The sequence below is a fragment of the Nyctereutes procyonoides genome, unplaced genomic scaffold, assembly GCF_905146905.1.
Source record: "Nyctereutes procyonoides isolate TBG_1078 unplaced genomic scaffold, NYPRO_anot_genome, whole genome shotgun sequence".
In the NCBI taxonomy this organism is placed as follows: domain Eukaryota; kingdom Metazoa; phylum Chordata; class Mammalia; order Carnivora; family Canidae; genus Nyctereutes; species Nyctereutes procyonoides.
This window is the reverse complement of record NW_026575134.1, coordinates 1,778,098-1,800,444: the sequence shown is the minus strand read 5'-3', so window position 1 is coordinate 1,800,444 and position 22,347 is coordinate 1,778,098. Positions and strand designations below refer to the sequence as shown.

The window sequence follows — 22,347 nt, the reverse complement described above, 5'->3', positions numbered from 1 at the left end:
AGTTTTTTTGTGTTTTTATTTTTATTTTTTATTTTTTTTTGCGTGTGAATGTCCAGTTGTTCTAATGGCAGTGATATGGTAAGAGGGAGAATGATGTATTATATGTATTATTATGTTATCCCCTTTTTTTAAATATTTATTTATTTATGATAGAGGAGAAAGAGAGAGAGGCAGAGACACCCTTTTGCCTATTTGTGTGCTCCTTCCTTAGAATTTAAGCCTTCATTTACATTAGAATTTATATTTCAATTAAGGTTAAATATATATCCAGCTTCATCATTCACTAGGTTTGCATGTCTTATCACCGCAATACTGAAAAACTGGGTTCTACTGAACGATCTGATTCTCTTCACCCAGGATGTTTTCTTACCGGTCAGAAGCTCTCATCTTTCCTAGTGCTTTTTTTCTTTGTCTTTGGTGGAAATCTAAATGCATGGATTAACTAATATAAAGATGCAGAAAGTTTTAGGGATGGAGCAGGGGGAGATTGACGCTCAGGAATCATTAGAAAATAAACGTTATTGTCTTTATTTAAATACTTTTTTATAGAATGTCATGTTGAAAACACATGCACATTCATTGTTTATTCATGTTTCTACACAAAGGAAGACCCATCAACGCAGGTGCTCATGATTCAGTGGTGGGATGTCAGAGGCTGCATAGCATTTCCTGATGGCCGCTACTCTGGGCCTGCGAGTTTGCAGGCATTTCAGAGTGGCCAAAGGCTTTGTCGGGACGTTTTACGTATGTTATTGGGAGGCACCACCCCTTGTTGGCGGGCTCTCACAAAAATGGTGGGCAAATTCATGGTCTTAGCAGCAGGTGCCAGGTGCCTCCACTTGTTGTATTTCAAAACTTACCATGATTGGATATGCAACAGTTGCAAGTTCATTCACTTGGTCATTCATTCAGCCGACAAACATTTATTGAGCACCTGCTGCATGCCGGGCCAGCGGGCCCTCCAGGATCTTATTGGTTTGACAGAGACACTAAGTGAACGGTCATGTACGGCTGGTGCAGTGTGATCAGTGACACAAGCAACCCAGCAGTTCCCACCATGGGGATGCGGGGATCAGGGAAGAGTTGCTGCAGGAGCCACAGTCTGGAAAGAGTGAGGGCTGCAGGCCGAGGGGCGGGTAGCCGGGCTATTTGGGCAAAGCACTCCCAGGAAAGGAGATAGCAATGAAAATAGATGGTATCCCAGGAATCCGAAGTGCTAAGAGTCTCAGAACTTGCTAGGGCCACGAGGCTGGCAGGTGCGCCAGGATGTGATCCCAAAGGTCCACCATGTTGCACTGCTGTCCACAGAAGGGCAGGGAGACAGCAAATGGGAAGTGTTAGAAGCTTCGAGGGTCTTTACTGCCTGGAGCATGAGTGAATGGAGGGATGTAGGAGGTCGTGGTGAGGGGGTCACACAGGGACCAGCACGAGAAGGCGGGCTTCTCCCTGGGAGCAATGTGCGGCCATTAAAGGAGTTTTAAGCAGAAAAGAGACATGATCTGATTTGTATTTCCGGAAGCCCCTCTGGTGACTGAGGAGCACAGGCTGGGATGAAGCCTGGCACAGGGAGCGTGGTGGGAACGCGCCTCTGGCGGTCGGCCCGTGATCATACAGGCCTAAATCTGAGTGACTGTCCCCACTGGGCACCAATTCCAATTGCCCTATACAAACAACAGGGCACACTCGAGCGGCTTCACCTGGGCAGGGGTGGGGTGGTGGAGCTGCTGTCCTTCCTGTGGCCTGTCACTCATCCCCCAACCACGATGCACGGTCGTTAGCAATTAACCCCCGACACTGGCAGGGGTCGTGACTTAGCCCTAGACCATTCCTCATCTGAAAAATGGAGTTCCAGCCAAGTCTGACTTTGCCCGCAGGAGTGTGTTGGGATGTAAAAGTCATCCATCGCCCGCATGGGGAGGCGGGAAAACATGATTAATGTTAACAATCACTGGCAGGTGCTTAGGGTGGCAGACAGGGGAGTGGGAGGCGAGACGAGAAGCAGGAGATGAAACAGTCTGGCGATTGGTGGAGGATGAGGGTGGCGGTGGGTATGGAGAGAAGAAACGGATTCAAGAGGCATTCACGGAGGAAGTGGTGGCCAACAGAGCAGGAGGCGAGGTGGGAGCACGGGAGGACTTCCCGAACTCGGGTGGTGACCCCGTCCACGCCTGAGCCGTGAGACCCGAGAGCCCAGAGACCGGAGCAGCAGGGCGTGGGACACGGCGGGCGGGCTGAGCGCAGCTCTGCACGAGTTGAAGGTCTGCCTGTCGAAGTAGGGAAGCCCCCGGGACAGCCGCGTTCCCAGGGGAGGGGAGGCCTGCACCCGAAGCAGGTGCGGGTCCCCAGAGTTCGGGTGGTCCCGGGGTTGCTGGAATGCACGTGCAGCCTCCCGGGTCTGGGAGAGAACACGGACAGATGAAGAAGCGTTGGGAGAGAGGAGCCCCAGGAGGAAGGAGAGGGAGAGACCGCGGGTGGGAGGGAGCCGGACCCGGAGCTGAAGCCACGCGGCCCGGGAGCTCAGGATCCCTCGGTGCCCCACGGGCTCTACAGCAGCAGCCGGGGTTTGAATTCGGATTGCCCAGGGCCCACGCGGGAGTGAGGATGGGGGCGGGGATTCAAGTGTAAGGGGGCAAGGAGAGCGCGGGCAGGGCCTGCGACACTGGGGCAACGTGGGTGTGCAGAAGCGAGCCCTGGGTGTGTTCATACGCGGTCAGGAAGCCGGTAAGAAGGAGGGAGGCAGGTATTGAGGACAGGACCGCTTGTGAGCGGGAGGAACCAACCACGTTAGCATTGGTAGGTAGGGCCCCCGGTGGGTGTGCCGCCGTTGGAGCGTTGCCCTAAATAGCGAGATTCCAGCAACCGTTGGGGGGAAGCTGTGACGTTTGACACAACGGGCCCCGGACCAGCCCCTGTGCCAGAGCGCGGGGAAGGCTGACAGCCCATCCACGCGTGCTGGGCCCCAGGGACTCGGGGGGCATCAGCCTCCTCCTTGGGGGACGGTGCCCCCTGGGGAGACTCGCATTGCCCGGTGTTGGTGCTGTCTGGCGAGCCGCGTGTACGCACAGGGCAGAGGCTGCGATCAGCGCGGGGTGGGGGGCCGGCGGAGGGTCCTGGAGGGTCCCTGGGCAGTGCTCGTGGCCACAGGGCCTCTCCGGTTGAAGAAGAGAGGAGGGCACGGCACAGGGACGTGAGAGGTCACGTGTGTTGGAGGACGCGCAGGACATTCATCTTCCGCGGGTCCCTCAGTCGGGGACCCTGGAGCCAGAGAGGGAGGCCAGGCCCAGCCGAGAGGGGCGGCAGCTTCACACGTGGACACGCCGCCCACTGGCTCCGTTGAAACTGCATCTAGTGGTCATAGTTCTGGGAGACACAGCTGCCTGCACGGTTCCGAGATGGGGCCCCACTGCCTGGGGGTCGCAGACATCCCGGAATCCAAGGCCCTCGGCAGAGAGCAAGGGGCCCATTTGGCAAGTTGGAAGCAGGACAGGTGAATCTCGGCCCCTCCTCGGACCCGTGGGGGGCTTGGAAGAGCTGCCCTCCCTCCCGGGGCCGGCTGGCTGCCCCTGGAGCCGACTTCATAAGGTCAGGCCCGGGCCAGAGGGCAGCGGCCGCGGGGTGCACGTGGGCGGCGCGGCAGGCAGGCAGGAGGGACGGCGTCTGGGCAGCGGCCGAGCTGCAGGCCCCGTCCCCGCGCTCCCTCCCCCGGCACAAATGTGATTATGGCCCCGCAGCCCAGCCCAAATCAGGTTAGCGTCAGTGCACTGAGCCGGGGTAATCAGAGCCCGGAGCGCAGCAGGTGCAGGGCTGGAAAGAAGCTTCTTTTTTTCTTCTTAATTTTTTAATTATTTTTTTATTGTTTTATTTTATTTTTTGGAAAGAAGCTTCTGAGAATTAGAACAAGCTGCCCGCGGCACCTAGAACACGCGCCCGCTGACAGCCCGGTCCCCTGGCGGGCTCAGCCGATGGGCCCGGGCCTGGCCCAGGCGCTGGGCTCTGTCCTCACCTGGCAGGACAAAGCCACCCCCAGGGTCTCACTCAAGTCAACTGCAAAGTACGGATCGTAAACCTGTCCGGCCCGTCGGGCGCCACACACAGTGAAGCCCCAGGCGGGGCCGGGTGGGTGCTCGGGACCCGTCCCCCGCGCGGCCCTCCACTGAGCCGGGGCCGAGGACAAGGCGGGCTCTTACGGTCTTTACAGAGACGCTCCGTGCTCAGTACGCAGACCCGGAAAGTGAGGGTGCGTGTGTGAGATGCAAACCTAGTCTGGAGAGACACGCAGTGTTAATATTGGGCAATATTGGGACCTTTCCTGTGCGCACGTTCGTAGGTGGAAAGTAATTTTAACGAGAGGACGCTTAGTACACGTGTAGTCTTAAGAACGCAAAGTGGTGCATTTATTTCAGTTAGAATTTGAGGAACATCAAAGGACGTTGAAGGGACATGTAAGCAATAGTAAGAAATCGTTGAAATTGAGAAAAAAAAAACTACAAGCTAGTGGTAAGATGGATGAGTCGCTCCGTGGTCTTTCCCTGTACATTTTTTTTTTTTTTTTTTTTTTTTTGCTATTCCTTTGGTGATGCAGGCAAAGCGTCTTAAGAGTCACAGGTTGTACCTACCGAGCCAGGTGCCTCCGACGAAGCATCTCACTATTCAGTTATAAATTGGGAAGAAATTGCAAATACCAGAGGAAAATCGCCTCGTCCCTGGGAGTGGCGCCGAGATGCTGGTGCAGGGGAGGCACGCGGGGCGTGGAGGGACGGGACGCCGAGGCCTGAGGCCTCCAGACCTGCCGAAAGGAAAGGCAGGAGCCGGGCCTCCAACCTGAGGCTTTTGCCCCAAGGATGCGGCCTAAGTGTGAGCGGGTCCACCTTGTGTTTTCCTTTCCCGTATTCCCAAGGCTTGGCCGTCCCCCCAGGACTGGCCCGGGCCGGAGACGGGGGATCGCCTGCTTCTCAGCAAACCCGCCCATCCGGCCCGCACCCCAATTCCCCTCCGTGGGGCTCCGGGCTGCGACCCCCACAGCCAGGGCCATGAGGGACAGTCCCTTGCCCCAAAGCCCACGGAGTTTATGCAAAGCAGCTGCCCCTCCGCTGCTCCCCTGCCTCGCATGCTCCTGCCCTCCTGCTCCTCTGGCTCCACGGCTGCCAGGTTGGGCACCTCCCTGCGTGGCCCTTGGGGGCACAGCCTGTCCCTCCTGCGTGGCCCTCGGGGCGCAGCCTGTCCCTCCTGCGTGGCCCTCGGGGTGCAGCCCGTCCCTCCTGCGTGGCCCTCGGGGTGCAGCCTGTCCCTCCTGCGTGGCCCTTGGGGCGCAGCCTGTCCCTCCTGCGTGGCCCTTGGGGCACAGCCTGTCTCTCCTGCGTGGCCCTGGGGGCGCAGCCTGTCTCTCCTGCATGGTCCTCGGGGTGCAGCCTGTCCCTCCTGCGTGGCCCTTGGGGCGCAGCCTGTCCCTCCTGCGTGGCCCTTGGGGCACAGCCTGTCTCTCCTGCGTGGCCCTGGGGGCGCAGCCTGTCTCTCCTGCATGGTCCTCGGGGTGCAGCCTGTCCCTCCTGCATGGCCCTGGGGGCGCAGCCTGTCCCTCCTGCATGGCCCTTGGGGCACAGCCTGTCCCTCCTGCGTGGCCCTCGGGGTGCAGCCTGTCTCTCCTGCATGGCCCTGGGGGTGCAGCCTGTCTCTCCTGCATGGTCCTCAGGGTGCAGCCTGTCTCTCCTGCATGGCCCTGGGGGCACAGCCTGTCTCTCCTGCATGGCCCTGGGGGTGCAGCCTGTCTCTCCTGCATGGTCCTCGGGGTGCAGCCTGTCTCTCCTGCATGGCCCTGGGGGCACAGCCTGTCCCTCCTGCGTGGCCCTCGGGGTGCAGCCTGTCCCTCCTGCGTGGCCCTGGGGGTGCAGCCTGTCCCTCCTGCGTGGCCCTGGGGGTGCAGCCTGTCCCTCCTGCGTGGCCCTGGGGATGCAGCCTGTCCCTCCTGCGTGGCCCTGGGGGTGCAGCCCGTCCCTCCTGCGTGGCCCTGGGGGTGCAGCCTGTCCCTCCTGCGTGGCCCTGGGGGTGCAGCCTGTCCCTCCTGCGTGGCCCTGGGGGTGCAGCCTGTCCCTCCTGCGTGGCCCTCGGGGTGCAGCCTGTCCCTCCTGCGCTGCCGTGACACCAGCTGGCTCCCCACTGGCAGGCGGCTCCCAGCCCGGCAGCTTCGCTGTAGCTGAATCACGATGCTACATTCAGGGTGCCTGGGGGCTCAGTCAGTGAGCCTTCTCCCCTCAGGTCCGGTCATGCTCTCAGGGTCCTGGGATCGAGTCCCGTGTCGGGTCAGCCAGGAGCCTGCTCTTCCTCCTTCTCCCACTGCTGCTGCCCCTGCTTGGGTTCTCTCTCGTTCTCTCTCTCTCTCTCCCTCCCTCTGTGTGTGTGTGTGTCAAGTAAATAAATAGAATCTTTAAGAAAATAATTTCGACACAGTGCTCCTGCCCGGCCTGAGAGTAGCCCGTCGGGGCCCGGCTCCCCTGCTCACACCCCACGGCCACCATGAGTCCCGCCAGAGTCTGGCGCAGCACCCGCTGGGCAGGGGCAGCTCTGGCCCCGGGCGACCATGTGAGCGGAGAGCCAGGCTGGCCCGCTGAGCCGGCCACGGGCGGGCACGATGCTGGCACCCCTGCAGGAGCGCTCGCTTGGACCTTCTCTGCGAGGGCACCGGGGGCTCCAGGCAAACGCAGGTGGTGGTCCTGGTGATGCAGAGCCAGACGGGCCTCGGCCAGGTGCTCAGGTTTACCAGACTGCGTGGGGCTCCGGCCCTCGCCTCTTCACCTCTGCTCTCAGGGCGCCGTGGCGCCGCCGGGGTCCTAGTGGGGGCTCAGTAAAAATCAGAATCGAATTCTCCACTCACGTGGAATGAAAATTCACACTCTTGTCCCAGCGAGGGAGAAACGTCCTTATCCAGATGGCCCCGGCATCGGGAATGGGTCAGGCCCCTCGCTCTTGTAAACACCACGAGCTTTTTGATCACTTCGGAGAGAGTCTGCGTTCGACAAATAGGTTTCAGCCCCAATTCCACGTGCGGCCAAGTTCCGCATTCCCCGCAATGCCGGGAGCTCAGACGCGGGACCTGCATTCTGGAGCTCCCAGGCCGGGGAGCCCCGTGTGTGTGTGGGGGGACACCCACCAGTCGGACGGCACCCGCTCCCTCGCCGCCTCACGATGGGCTCAGATAGCAGGTGCGGGCGCAGAAGGCCAGGCCGGCTTTCCCGCTCGTGTGCCCAATGGTGCCCAACGGCGTCTCGAAACGCACCTTTAGGAATTGTTTTCAGGGTCTGTGAGGCCTTCTCATGAGTGTGCTTGGAGCAAACCTTCCTCTTTCTTTATTTTTTCAATATTTTATCTATTTATGCATGAGAGACACAGAGAGAGAGAGAGAGGCAGAGACCCAGGCAGAGGGAGAAGCAGGCTCCATGCACCGGGAGCCCGACGTGGGACTCGATCCCGGGTCTCCAGGATCGCGCCCTGGGCTGAAGGCAGGCGCCAAACCGCTGAGCCCCCCGGGCTGCCCAAACCTTCCTCTTTTGAGGCCTGAAGCTCCCCTGGGAGCAGGGCCCTTCGGAGGACAGGCGGGCCGCAGAGCAGAGCCAGCGGGTGGGACTCCTGGTCAAAGCCCAGGGGTCTCTGAGCCGCCGGCAGTGCTGTTCCAGGGCAGGTGTGGGCAGGTGCTCTTGGCGCCTCTGCCCACATGCGCCAACCGGGCAGGCTCCGTGCCCCCCTGCACAGAAGCAAGGACCTGCTGTCGCTGGTCGACCTCTGTGCTTCGGTCAGGGAAGCAGGCCCGGGACACACCGTCCACCCTCCCCGCCCCTCGGCCCTCGGCACGTCAGTCCTGGGCGAGCACTGCTCCCAACCTCCAGCCTGGTTCCCGCCGGTGGATGTTTCTCTGCACCCGTCGGGAAGCTTCGTGCAGGGACGGGACCGGCGTGCACAGACCCCGTCTCCAGCGGGCGGGCGCCCACCCGGCTGCGCCTCCGAGGCTCAGGGCCCGCCCGGGGGCTGCAGGGGTGCGTGCGGAGGTTCCACGGTGACTCCCGGGTCCATCGGCCCTAAAACCCTAAAAGGTCTGCTTTTTACTTTCCAGGTGGTGGCCACACTGGGGACCACGTCCTGCTGCTCATTCGACAATCTGTTAGAAGTGGGTCCTATCTGTAAGTATCCGGCTGAATTTTCTTCTGCAAAATGTTCTCGGTACGGGAAGCTCCCGTGGACCTTCCTCTCGGGGCCCGTCCTCCGTCAGGGCATTAGCCGTTCACTTAGGTAAGGTAACGCCGCGACCGTGCAGGATGCGGTGCCGGTCGGGGGAGGACGCGAGGGACGCTAACACGGGTGACCCCACAATCCGACGCTTGCCCGACTCCTATATTCGCACCGGCACAGATTCCATTAGCTTCAAGTCCGCAAACTCAGACCCCGGCCTCCGTGGACCAGCGGAGCTCGGCCGGCCCGACGTGCCGTCTGGAAGGAAGGAGTCTCCCACGGGGCGCAGCCGGGCCCCAGGGTCGTGGGGCTCAGGGCCCCCCGAGCCAATCAGGCCAGAGTCAGGTCGGTTACCGGCTTCGGAGGAAGCAGCTGAGGCTTCTGAGGTGACCGTCGAGAAGCACGTGACCTCACGCCGTAAAGCCAGGGACACCCAGACCCTGGATTCCTCGGGGGAATCTGCTGCTGTGCCTCTGGGGTCGCTCAACCCTCCCGCTTCTGTCAAGCACATGGGGGGGTCCCAGGGAGGGGGGCTCAGAGGATCCCCAAGGCGGGCCGTGCGTAAGGTCCGTGTTTCCGAAGTTTCTTCTTCAGCGCAGGCCTGGGAGGGGTTGTGTGGCGGGGGCCTTGCCCTGGGGAGGGGGTGCAGGTTCCCGACCCCCTCCCCGGCCTTGTTCCCGGCCTCAGGGCCCGGCGCCCCCTCCCTCCGCTGCCCCGACAGTGGGGTTGTTCAGACCCCAGCCCCCATCCCTGTGGCTGGTGAGAGACATGCCACCTGCGGACACCAGCTCCGGCCCGTCCGCGTCCCCCCCCATGGGTCCCCCGCAGAAGCGGCGCTGGGCCGTGTGGTCGCACCTGCTCAGGGCGCTGCCCCACCACCTCGGCTGTGGGCCGTTCCCGTCCCCGGCGTCGTGTCCCCATCTGTACGGCGCCAGGGTCGGACGCCGGAGCTTCCCTCACTGGGCCGTGCAGAGGGCGGCAGATGCACAGAGATCGTGCAACCCCCGGGGCGGGTGCCGCGGGCACGGACGCGCCGGTTCGCGCAGGTTCACGTGCCGCCAGGGGCAGGTGGGTGACAGCCGGTGGCTCAGGCCCGCGGCCGGGGCGTCGCCCCTCAGGCGGCAAATGTGCCCGGCCCAGCCGCTGGGTGCTCCTGTGGCTCAGATGTCCGGCCGGGAACTGGATATCCCAGGGCTCTCGGGTTTAGGGGCGCCTCGGCAGGGCAGGGCCCACGCAGCCCCGTGGCCGGAGCCCCAGGCCGCCGCCAGCCGGATGACGGCCCGGGAGGCCTGTGCTCTCTGCCCACGGCAGGTGGGGGCCCGGCTCAGGGTGTCCCGCGGTCCTGGAGCCCCCTCTGCCCCCTGGGTCTGGGGTCGCAGGGACCGCGAGCTCCAGGAGGGTTTGGTGCAGACGCAGGGGCCGGTGTGGGCCGACTGAGGGGTCCGACGGCCGCAGAGCCACAGCCCCGCCGCTCACGGCCGCAGTCCCTACGTGAGGTTCATGTCCACATCATATTTACTGCGGGTGACACTGTCGCGGTCAGGAGGCCGGCACCTGCCCGTAAGCCCCGGGCCGCCCGCTCCGCCCCCTCTGACACCGTGTCCTCGACGGTCGCCACTCCCTCCGCGGTCCACGACGTCAGACGGGGCTGCCCGGGAGCCTGAGCTGACCTCGCCCGGTGCTGTGACTGGAACACACCGTCGACACGATTCAGTCCCTGACGCATCCACTGTGGTTCGGCAAAGTCGGGGCGCCGGAAGGCAGCTGTCTCCAAACTGCTGCTTTAGGAAAAGAGGTTTTCTTTTGGGGTCGTTTTAAAACGAGGTCCCCCACGGTCCACTAGGATGGGTCCAGGGAGGTTTCCTGCAGGTTTTACTGGAGCGAGGAGGGGATGCAGAAAGCAGGTTGTTGAGGGCGACAGGCAGGTGTGACAGTGGGAGGCAGAGTGTGGGCCCCCGGGAGGGCGGAAGGGGAGCGGGGCCCACAGGCAGCCCGAGAGCCCGGCCCGGTGGCACCGGGGTGCACAGGAGGGGTCACAGGAAGGGTCACAGAACCGCCCTCGCCTCCAGCACTTTCTGGAACCACCTCGGGTCCGACGATCCATCAGAAAGACTTACAGGACTCCCTGGAAGCCCCTCAGGGGTACGGGGTATTGCAGCGGGCACAGGTGCAGGGCAGACGGGGGAAGGTCCGTGGGTGGCTACCTCGCCCCGTTATGACGACACCCAGCACCGCGGAAGCTCACCGGGCCTGTGGCCTCAGAGTGTGATGGGGCGTCAGCCACACGCTGGCCGCCGGGCCGACCCGCAGCCTCCAGCTCCTCGGGGGAGCCCAGCTGGCACCTGCCGTCCCCGGGTCCCCCGAGGTCAGGTGGCCTGGGGCCCGCAGCCGCTGGCATCAGTCACTCTGTTGCACTGTTTGGGGCCAAAGAGCCAGGCGGGAGAGGACCCTCTCTGGCGGGGACTCCAGGGGCGAGAGGTCACCTCCCAGGAGCAGGGCAAAGGCCAGGGCTCTTCCGGAGTAAAGTCAAGGCCCCGCTGCACCCCTTCCCCCGTGCGCCCCTGTCTTTTCCACCTTCTCTGCGGCCCCTACACATTCCCAAGTGCAGGAGCCCCGGGGCTGGTGTCATTCCATCCCCTGCGTGAAGCCATGGACCCCGACCCGCTGTCCTGCATGCGTCCCAGGGGAGCCCCAGCCATGCACCCCGACCCGCTGTGGACCCCAACCCGCTGTCCTGCGTGTGTCCCGGGGGGGGGGCCCAGCCAGCATGGGTGGCTCAGGGGTCTCTCATGAGGATGAGAGCTGAGTGGGGGTGTCGCTGCCTCTGGAACCCGTTCCCCTTCCTCCTTCCTGACCCGTCTGCCCGTCCAGGCCCCGGGGCCCTGCTCCGCATCACCCCTTCCCTCCGCAGTCCTGAACCCAACAGACACACCACAGTCTTGATCCTCCGAAGAGCCTCTAACAGAAAACCGAGTTTCCTGACCGGTGGTCGGGGGTGGCCCAGACAGCCCCGCAGAGAGCACAGCCTGGCCCTGCGCTTTGCTGTCTGCCCCGTGGCTGCCCCTGGGGTGCCCAGGCCCGCGGTGCACCGAGCCGCAGCGGGAGGCCCCTGCAGCGCAGGGACCGTGGCCGTGGGAGCGGGGCTGAGCTGTGCTCTCTGAGCAGAGACGCCCCGTCGCCTGGAGGCTGCGGGCTCTTGCTGGCTCACGGCCACACCCAGTCGGGGCCCCGCGGGGCCAGGAGGACAGTGCCACAGAGGCCTGCAGCCCCGCACCCTCCGCCCGTAAAGCGTGCTTCGGGTCCCTCGTGCCCCCTCTTCCACCCGCACGGGAAGGCCTGGCCCCTTCCTGCCAGGCAATTCTGGGGCACGTGGAAAGCAGAAATCATGTTCACGAAGGAGCCCAGGATGGTCGCAGGTAGCATAAGCCAGGATGTGTTGGGTACGATGGCGTGGAGGGGGCGGGCGGAGAGAAGTCACAGGGGCTGGGCCGCGGACCGGGCCGCTCCCCGGCGGCTCTGGGGGGCAGGGCGTGAGGACGGGTTAGCCCGGAGAATCGCAGCCAAATCCCCGTGGGTGAGATGCGGGAGGAGGGAAAGGTGGTGCCGCTGGAATGAGGGTGGACGAGGCGCCCCGAGGGACGGTGCGCGTGGCCCCTTAGAGCCTGAGCGTCCACCGTGGGGTCAACCAGGGCGGCCGATCCCATTTCCTCATCTTCTACACGCATCCTGGGCCCCGGCCTGGGCCAGCGTGGTCTGGGGCCAGCTCACCGCCTCTGTGCTCAGCCTCACGGCCTTCAGACCCCAGGGCCTGCCGGGGGCTCGAATCGAGCCAACAAAGGCCGTTGATGGACCTTTCCCAGGAAGAGCGCTGGGTGGGGCGGGCGATCATCAGGCTCCCGCGTCCCCGGAGGGGAGCTCACGAGTCACCTCTGGATTTCAGGTAACAAGGAGGACATGTGGCTGCATATCGACGCTGCCTACGCGGGCAGCTCCTTCATCTGCCCGGAGTTCCGGCATCTTCTGAACGGAGTAGAGGTGGGTGCGCTCTTTATCTTGAATAAGGTCGTCGGTTTGGGTTTTTTTTTTTTTTTAATGTGTGTATGCATGTATCTATTTTGGGGAAGGGCAGAGGCAGAAGGACAGAGAATCCACAGGCCGACTCCATGCGGAGCGTGGAGCTCGATGGGGCTCCATCCCGGGGCCCCAAGAGTCGGCTGCTCAACCCTCTGAGCCACCCAGGCGCCCCCTCCTATCTTTAATCCTATCCTTGCTTAAAAGTCTTATGTTATCAGTGACTTCTCCTGCCGTGTCTGGGACGTTCCATCTGTCACTGCTGTGCTTCGTTTCGGCAATTCCAAACAAATTCTTTGATTAGCAGAAATCATATTTCCTAATAAGGGGGATTGAGAATCTGCTCAGTCATACAACCTGCCTTCTGCAAACACACTGGCTTTCGCAGCTATTTTTTCCGCCGGCACGAGTCCCGGGCGGAGTTCTCACGGCAGCCTGCATCTTAGCTCATAAAACTGTGGGGAAATATTTAGGGAGAAAGTAAAATCTTAATGCCTTTCGGATCCGGAGGTAATGGGTCAAAGCAACCTGCAGTTCTATGCGATCTGGTTCAGTAGGAATAGGAACGCGTGTTCGGACCACGCCGCTCCGTGGGGTATTATTTTAATAGATATCGAACCAGCGGGCACGGGTGCGTTTGCACGTCCTTTACCGCTTTTGGAGTCTGGAATGTGCGGCACGTAACACCCACTAAAACACCTGCTGCTTCTGAGAAATAGTCGTCAAAGCTCTCGACCAGTACTGTGCTCCCCCAGGGCTGCAGAGGGTGGTGTGGTGCAGACGTGATGCGGGGAGACGGCGACATGGGCGGGTCCGGACGCACCATCTCAGACCCAAGTCGGACTTGGCCGCCGCCGGTGGCTGCTCACAGGGCAGGATGCTCCTCCTGTCCAGGAACTTAGTTGCAGACATGAAACGGGGTCCAGAGACACAGACTTAGCAGTGAGCCCAGGGGAGGGAGATCGTGAGCGGAGGAGCCACGGCCTTGACTCTATGCTCGGAGGCAAAAGGCTTTCGTGGGACCCCGGGCCACACGCGGTGCAGGGGTTCGAGGTGCGGCCACTGGCAGTAGAGGACTGTGTGAACGCCAGCTTTCCCCGGGGACGAGCCGTGCCCCTGAGGGTGGGCCAGTGTCATCTGTACACCTCACAGAGCGGCTTTAGTAATGACATCTCCTCCGAGGGGGGGCTGTGGGGTGCAGGAGTTAATTGAATTGAAAGCAGCATCTGGTGGGCAGCGAGGCCGGGCACGGGTGGGATCCTCCTATCGCCCTTCAGCACGGCGGCAGGGACAGTCCCCGAACCCCCCGCCCCGCTCTCGTGTCATGCTGCCAGTCGATTTACTAATTGCTCGTTCGGATGCTCGTGACGCTGTAATACCAGAGACGCGGCGTCAGGTGCAGATGCAAATATTCCCGTCCTAGCGAAGGAAATCCGCTGGTTGCTGATAAGTGAAGCAGCACTCCGCTCGTCTCTCCATCCCATCCGGGCATTTATTCACTACTCACGTGGTAATTGTCTGTGGATCCTCGCACACACGCCCAGCCCTCGGCTTAGTGCTGGGGAGGGGGTGGCGAGTGGGGCTTCCGAGGCCCCCGTGAATGTCAGGGAGGGGGGCTGTGGCACGTGAGCGGTTCCGGTAAGCGCGCTAACACCCCGCGCTCTGCAGCTTGCTGCCGGGAGCTGGGCCCGTGGGAGTCTCGAGGGGGAAGCCTCCACACCATACAAATGACTCGTTTTACAGAGATGGGGCACGTGAGCGGGAGGGGCCGGCCCCGGACCCCGGGGATGGAGGGCAAAGCCTTCGCCGGGGGTGCGTGTGCCTGTCCCCAGGATGTGGTCTTTCTAAGTGTCAGGTTAGGGGTTGCACAGTCTTCTCCCACCACCCCGCTCCTCCCCACGATCCCAGGACCTGGGGGTTTCGGCTTTCCTAAGGGGGCAGCTAACTGTCAGGCCACCGCAGCGCCGGGCCCTGGGGCAAGATCCTATCAACAGCAGACAGGATCTCATAGCCGACGTGAGTCATTTCCCCGGCTCCTGCATTGTTCCTCGCCCGGCGAGAGCCTTGCTGCCCAACTGCTCAGATAACGGGGTTGCAATATCCTGCTGCGTCCCCAGCCCGGAGATAAGAACCCTTCTCTCTGGCGGCAGGAAGAGCACACAGCAGTTGGGTAATGAAAGGCGATTAAACAGACCAGCCCCGCTGGGAGGGAACTAATAAAATTCTCGGCAAACAAGGCTCTTCTTTCACATTTTGTCTCCTTTTATCAACAAATGAAACTCGTTGTCATTTCCCGTCTCCTTCTCGAAACCGCTCTTATCAAAACCTGGAAGGAAATGAATCTGCTCCCCCGGAGCGGGCTGACGCGCGAGGAGGCTGCAGTCGGCCGAGCAGATGTCTCCCCGGTGGCGGGGCGCCCACCCCTGGCTGCACCCCTGGGCCTCCGGCCGGACCCGGGTCCTGCTCAGCAGCCGGAGGACCAACCTGGGCACGCGTTTTGAAGAATATAAGAGCGCACCCCTCGGGAGAGCTCCGTGGAGATGCCGAGTGCCCTCCTCGGCCGGTCTTGGTTGTTGAAATCTTATTTTCTGCTTGGAAATAGGGCAGCCCCTAAAACCGACGCGCTAAAGCCTGTTGTTTGCAGTTGCTACGCGCTGTCTTCCAGGATGGGAGCCCGTTGCTGATAGGTGTGCAATGAGTGTGGATATTGTCTTTAAAAGGAAAGAAGAAAATGTTTAGGTACGTGGGAAGAGTCGTTGCTTGCTGCATCAGCAGTAATAAAGAAGCCAACCAATTAAATAAAAACCGGGTGATCCCGATGGCCGTAGGTTAGGAGTGATGTTTCCAGCCTCCTGTCGCTTACGATGATGCGCGTATGCTGAGAACTTCGCTAGCGCGTGAACTTGGGGGAAGGTGCAGGCACAAAGGGTCCCGTAGGCCCGGTGGCTACAATTTCCTGCAGGGTTCACGGGAATTCCAATTCCCGTGTGATTATTCCAAAGGGTCTAGTGGTTTGAAAGGTACATACGTTGTACATGAGTCCAGACTGTGCAAATTTGAAAGTGTACGACATAAAATATCCATAACGTCCCATGTTACGAGGGAAGGGAGCGCCGTGAATTGTCCCAGTTAAAAATGAGTAGGGACTCGTGTGGCTCCAGGGCAGGAGAGCCCCCCAGCCGTGAGCTGTGTCCCTGTTGCTGCTGGGACTCGCGGGACAGCAGCTCTCCTCATCCTCCCTTGGCGTCGCCCTAGGATTCCGTGTTCGGGTTCCCCACGTTTTGAATTATCCAAGGTCCTCATATCCGCCTGCTTCAAACGTGAAAGCCCTACACCGAGTTAGGATGAACACAGAAATAAAGGGCGGTGTTAACCGGAAAGTTCTAGATTAGCTCAGTCCAGTCCCTCCTGTATACGTTCTCCTGGACTCCTCTGGATTTCAGGTAACAAGGAGGACATGTGGCCGCATATCGATGCTGCCTACGTGGGCAGCTCCTTCATCTGCCCTGGACTCATCCCACCGAGGGCACATGGTTGGACAGTGGGAGTGCTAAGGCCAAATCGGGGGCTCTTCCAACAAAGCTTATGTCCTGACCTGTCCTGGGTGCCTGGCACTGCGTCCCGAGGACTGCGAGCAGGCTGGAGGCCTTCATGCCCCGGGGGAGGTGGGGGGCTCGTGCCTTGCCTGGTTCTGTGGGGTGCCCTCTGCAGGCACCTCTGGCCCGACTGGGCGAGTCCCCGTCCTCCTCCTCCAAGCAGCAAGCCTGCCCAGTCATGGCCACGTGATGCTTGTTTTCACATTGCACCTGAGCGATTGCCCTCTGGCCGGAACTTCCCGCTTCACTGCAAGCTCCTGAGCGTCAGTAGCCGTCACCGTGGCCCCTGGGACCACCACCACCCACCCAGGTGGCCGGCTCCCACCTGCAAATCTGCACACCCGCAGACCAGCAGCAGCCACGGCCCAGCCTTGGAAGTGGGGAGCGTGCTCCGTGGCGGAGGGGTTCGGGCCTGGGGTGCCACCATTTCTCCGGAAAGCAGACATTCCCAGTCGGGTCTATGCAAATTTGCAAACAGCGCAGGAGGCCGTTGAGCTGGGGTCAAACCTCGGGCGGGCTGACTGTAAAGCTGTCCTTCCTGCTTTGTGCTTTGGCCCCGAACCACTTCTCATCAGCGCTGTGCGTTCCTGAGCTGTGATGCATTGTGATACCCACTTGAAAATGAGTAGAGGGGCACCTGGGGGGCTCCGCGGTTGGGTGCCTGCCTTCGGCTCAGGGCGTGACTCCTGGGTCCTGGAATCGAGTCCCCCGTCGGGCTCCCTGCATGGAGCCTGCATCTCCCTCTGCCTGTGTCTCTGCCTCTCTCTCTCTCTCTGTGTCTCATGAATAAATAAATAGATTTTTAAAAAACAAACAAAAAAGGCCATGAGTACAGAGAGGCCCAGCGAGGTCCGGAGCCTGGGCCTCCCCAGCTGCTCCTGCCCCCGCGCCCCACAGCCTCAGCTCCCGTCCCTCGGCGCGGTCTTACTCTCAAAAAACCAGATTGCCCTCCGTCGTGTAGGGGGTCTTGTTTACGGCGAGACGTTCGTAACTGAGATGTCTTCTCTTTGTTGTCCCTGTTCCTCGGCAGTTTGCAGATTCGTTTAACTTCAATCCCCACAAATGGCTGTTGGTGAACTTTGACTGCTCTGCCATGTGGTGAGTCTCCCCACCGGCTAGACGTCCAGCCCCGCGCCTGCTGCGCTTCACAAGGGGGGGTTCGCGGGGAGGAAGCCTGGCGGGGCGGACGCCGTCACTGCGGGGCGCGTCGTCCTCTGCCCGCTGCCTCCCTGCCTCCTAAAGTGGGGATTCGTGCTAAGTCTTGCCCCGTAGGAAACTGTGGACCAGAACACAGTACGGCAGCATATGGGCGCGAGAACTCGGTCTCTCCATCTCGCCAGCTTGAACAAAGAGGACACAAGGAAATTTCAGGGCGTGTTTCTAATCCGGTGGCTTCTGCGTTTTTATTCTTTGATGTTTCATGACTCTAAGCCCAAGGGCTCGAAAGCATTTGCTAAGGAAAAATAAGAGTAGTCCTGTTTCCCACACAGTTCCCTGAAAATTCTTAACAGCAGAGCCACCATCACGTAGGTTATATTCAGGGCAAGAGAAACAATTCAGGAACGTACGCGGATGACCCCCCATCACGCAGACCGTGTTTGAAGGAAGAGGGATCTTTGGGAGCAGTGTGGGAACGGTGGGAACCAGATCTGTGCGTTCATTGCGGGAGGAAGGAGGTTAATCGACCTTAACACTTGGGGGCTTTGTGTGAATTTTGTGCAGATTTGGGCGTGTGAGTGAATGAATGGTTTCTCACACCCGAGGGGTGAAGGACGGAGTCTGTACCCGCCCCAACCAGTCTGTTCTCCCAGTTTCCTGAGTGCCCAGATGGATGATCCTTCGGTAAAAATCACATCTTCAAAAAAAGAAAAAAAAAAATCACATCTTCAGGGCTTTACTAAAAACTCGGTCCAAATCAATTCTTTTCTGTCAGCCTCCGACCCAGACTTTGGTAGGTGATTTCAAAGCCCCGTCGGGTGTGGGCATTCCTGACGCAGCTTCGTCCGAAATACTAGCAGGGATCTGTGCAAGTATGGCCTGTACGGAGGTCAGTATCCTTGTCTATTCTTGCGGCTGCGTTCGCCTATTTTATTTAAAGTGGAGCACGCAAGGAGTGGCTCACACGGTGTGTCAGAAGTCCCCCCGCCCTTTTTTTTTTTCCAGTTTTCATTGGGCCTGAAATGTAATTCTATCCTGCTGGTGTGTTTGGTCAGATTGTGGGTCCCTGGAATGGCCCTGGTGCACGGCCGGGGCGGTGGGGGCTGCCTGCTTCATTTTGGGAGGGGTGGTGGCCTCAGTGCCAGCTGGCGGGGCCCGGGAGGGCTGCCCGGTGGGGCTGGACAGAGGGCCAGTGGCGCACCCAGACATTTCACTCATTACCTGGGCAAAGTCATAATATCAGACGTAGATGTTTAGGGGCACCCGGGTGGCTCAGTCAGTTAAGGATATGACTCTGATCTCAGCTCAGGTCCCCATCTCAGGGGCAAGCATTCGGGGTCACGGTCTGTGATGCAACGTTGAGACATACTAAGGATGGATACAGAAATGTGGCGTCCTGGCCTTGGGCCCGAAAAGCCAGGGTATGTTAGGGATGAGGGAGGACGGCTCTGTCCGTGGCGGGGCTGAGAAGGGACGGAGCCCTTCGCCGGGCGCGGTGGGACCGGGGCTGCCAGCAGGACCCCGCGTTCAGCTCGGGCAGTAGCCCGCCCAGGGAAACCTGGCAAAGTGGAAGGGACGTGTGGGAGAGATGCAGGGCTGAGGCCACGTCACTGGGGCCGGGGCAGAGGTGAGGCTTGACGCCTGCTGAATGAAAGTCAGTGTCACGTGTCAGGGCAGCCCCCAACGTGAGCTGCTCCAGAGCAGGGCGCTCGGTTACTGGGGGGCAGGGGAGATGAGGAGTCAGTGCTGGAGCAGTCCCCTGCCCGCCCGCCCGCCTGCGTCACATTCTGAGCACAGAGGCGGCGCTTTCTGTGTCCTGAGCCTCTGGGGTCCCGGATGAGAATGCTCGTCCCGGATTTTCGGGTGATTTCGTGCATGTGGGGAAATCCGTCCTCCCCCAAGCCCCGGGATTCACCCCGTGACTTTGCAAACACGGAGGACTTGTTGCCAGACTGTGATGTTGGAGGATTTGCCTTTCAGCATAACAGCCGCTCTCTGCTGCGTCAGGCACTGTGCTCGGGCGGCTGCGACAAAGTGCCGCACGCCCGTGGCTTAAACTCCGGAGCCTTATATCCTCATGATTCTGGAGGCTGGACACCAGAGGCCAAGGTGCGGGCAGCACTGCTTTCTGCAGATGCCTCCGCCGGGTGTGCAGACCGACCGCCGTGGTGTCCCTCCTGTGTCCTCACTTGGCCTTTCTTCAAAGCGTGTGTCATCTTCGTGTAAGACACTGGCCACACGCCGGTCACACTGGCTTAGCGCCCGGGCATACGACCTCGTTTTCACTTATGTTGCCTCTTTAAAGACCCCGTGTCCACAGACGGTCACATCCTGAGGTCCTGGGGGTTAGGGCTCCAGCATATGGATTTTGGGGAGGGGGACACAGCTCAGTGCATGACGACGCTCACAAGAAAGGACTAGATAAAACCATTGGCCTGACATTTAGGGATTTAAGCCGGGTCAGCTTATTATCAACCCTACAACCTTAATTGTGCCACCTACTTTCTGGCTGGCCTATTCGATTCTTGTCAAACTCAGGTTTTATTCTTTCTTTTTTAAAAAAAAATTTTAAAAGATTTTAGTCATTTATTTATGAGATACACACACACACACACACAGAGGCAGAGACATAGGCAGAGGGAGAAGCAGGCTCCATGCAAGGACCCCGATGTGGGACTCGATCCTGGGACTCCAGGATTGTGCCCTGGGCCAAAGGCAGGCACCAAACCGTTGAGCCACCCAGGGATCCCCCAGGTTTTATTCCGATCTCATTCTACCCCAACACCCCCCCCCAGTTGGTTGGTTGCTCTCTTGTCTTGGCAGCGACGACGCTTAGCATCACCCTACTTCCAGAAGGCTCCTCCCACGGCTGTCTGAACCCCATGGGCAGCTGCACAGCCGAGGCGCTGGCGGAACAGTGTCCGAGTTCGGAGAGTCTCAGCCTTGGGACAGTTTCCAGTAAAGGGAATAGACCCCAAGTAAAATGAAAAACTAAATAACATCACGTATAGGCTGATGTCGGTTGAGGCCCGGGGGGGGGGGGAAGGCTCAGGAAGAGAGAGGGCAGAGGTTCAGGTGAGAAGCTTGGGGGTGCCCGGGAGCTGGACGGTGGGGGGAACACGTGGGGCAGACGCCTCCATGCCCCCCCCATTCATTCACTGCCTGATTGTTGCAGGCAGAGAGGTCACGGAAGGCCCACTGGGTGACATGGCATTTGACGAAGGGCCATGCGAGGTCGTAGAGCAAGAGTCCAGGAACCTGGCTGGGGTGCAGGTGGGGAGACCATCCGTGCAAATTTTTTTTTACAGATGTATTTAAATGTTTCCTAATACAACAAGGAAGATACCTTTTCTTTTCTTTTCTTTTCTTTTCTTTTCTTTTCTTTTCTTTTCTTTTCTTTTCTTTTCTCTTTTCTCTTCTCTTCTCTTCTCTTCTCTTCTCTTCTCTTCTCTTCTCTTCTCTTCTCTCCTCTCCTCTCCTCTCCTCTCCTCTCCTCTCCTCTCCTTTCTTTCTTTCTTTTCTTTCTTTCTTTCTTTCTTTCTTTCTTTCTTTCTTTCTTTCTTTTTCTTTCTTTTTTTGTTGTTGTTGCTCTCACTGGCTGTTTTGTATTCCTTAAAATCAAAAGAGCCTCTCTTTTGTGTAACGAAATTTTACCAATGCTTAGTCTGTAATTTAAAGTAAACATATTGGTTATTTTCTCTAAATATGGAAATGGACAAGATAATTGGAGTTTCGAAAACTTGCAGTTGTTATAGGCATAGTAAACACGTTTTGTAATGATTTCATTATTCCGTTCATAAGTTTTTTTATTGCTCATTGGGTATTTTGAATCTTTTGTATGTAAATGCGAGCCATTCTGCTCAGACCTCAGTGTCTGTTTAGCATCAAATTTTCTCCACAGAAAGCCTCACATTCCACAAACGCCAAGGGCGTGTTTGACTGTACCTTTAAAAAGAGGCTTGATGTCTTTTTCCAAATAAAATTTAAAATTTTTTAAAAGATTGTTTTTATTCCCGAGAGACACACAGAGAGAGACAGAGAGATACAGAGACAGAGGCAGAGACCCAGGCAGAGGGAGACGCAGGCTCCACGCAGGGAGCCCAATGAAGGATTTGATCCCAGGACCCCGGGGTCACGCCCTGAGCCAAAGGCAGACGCTCAACCACGGAGCCACCCAGGGGCCCCATAAAATTAAATTTTATCAAAGGAGTTGTTTGTTTTTTTTTTTAATCAAAGGAGTTTTTAAAGCGTTTGCACACTTCTGTTAAACTGGATTCCTTTCGAAGTTCAGTGCCTCGGGGAGATTGTCCATCACCCCACTTGTGATAAGACTTGATACTGGAACCTGCATCATAAGCAACCAGTGCTCAGTTTTCTGAGTCTCGGTGTGGGTTCCTTGCACTTTGGTCCTGGTGCCCTTTGCATCTTGGATGCTTTTCTCTGTTGCCGGCCCCGGGATGCAGCACGAGCCCTCATCCTGTGGGCCCCACACAGTCCTGCAGGTTGAGTTAAGGACGGTGTAGACTTCGGTCCAGCACAGGACCGTCGCTCAGGAAAGCGTCTGGAGCGTGTGCGGGTCTGGCCCATCAGCGGCGAGGCGGCCGCGTTCTTCCGCTCTCCGCTGCGCGGGCTCCAGCGCCGTGCGAATGTTCTGATTCCAGAGACCCACGCTCCCAGGTCCTCGCTGGCCTCAGCGGGAAGGGGGCCGCGACCTTGGTTTGTGAGGGACACAGTCCTACCGTGAGCCAGAAGTGCTTGTACCCCCCTCCGTCTTGCTGTCCTCCCCGAGGCTTGAGCGCAGAGCACTCCGGTGGGGCCCCGCCACCGCGGCCCACGCAGGCACCAGGTCAGGTGCGCCGCGACTTGCTGCACAGGCTCAAGGCATGCAGACGCCTCAGTACTGCTCCCCGACAGGGTCTGCCCTCTAGCCCTTTGTAGAAATAACACTTGCATCGCCTTTCCTCAGTAAGTCTGACGCCTGGCTCCTGCCTCCTCGCCGGTGAGCCGCTTCCTGCCGTGCTAAACCACGCGCCCTGGCTCCGTCTTTCTGAGACTCACTCATGTGATATTTGCTTTCAAGCCTCAGCTACCGTCAGGCTGACATTTCTTCTCCAGTTTGCCCCTAGGATAGTCTATTTGCCATAAAATTGCTTGGAGGTGGTGTCCCTGCTGGCCAAATGAGGCGGAGAGGTGATTATCATAGAGCTCAGGCCTCGAATCCCAGCTCAAGTGTGAGTTGTGACCTGAGTTCTCCGGGACCATCACTGCCTGCGGAGTCTGAGGGCGGCTCGCAGGAGGGCCACCT

The 22,347-nt window shown here is 59.4% G+C and overlaps 1 protein-coding gene across 1 annotated transcript in view; it reads left to right on the top strand.

Moving 5' to 3' along the window:
* DDC (dopa decarboxylase) overlaps window positions 1-22,347 on the top strand; it is a 54,698-nt gene that overhangs the window by 16,659 nt on the left and 15,692 nt on the right. The window contains 3 exon segments of the mRNA XM_055301260.1: window positions 8,102-8,168; window positions 12,158-12,252; window positions 16,915-16,982. Of these exon segments, the coding sequence (XP_055157235.1) occupies window positions 8,102-8,168; window positions 12,158-12,252; window positions 16,915-16,982 (230 nt within the window).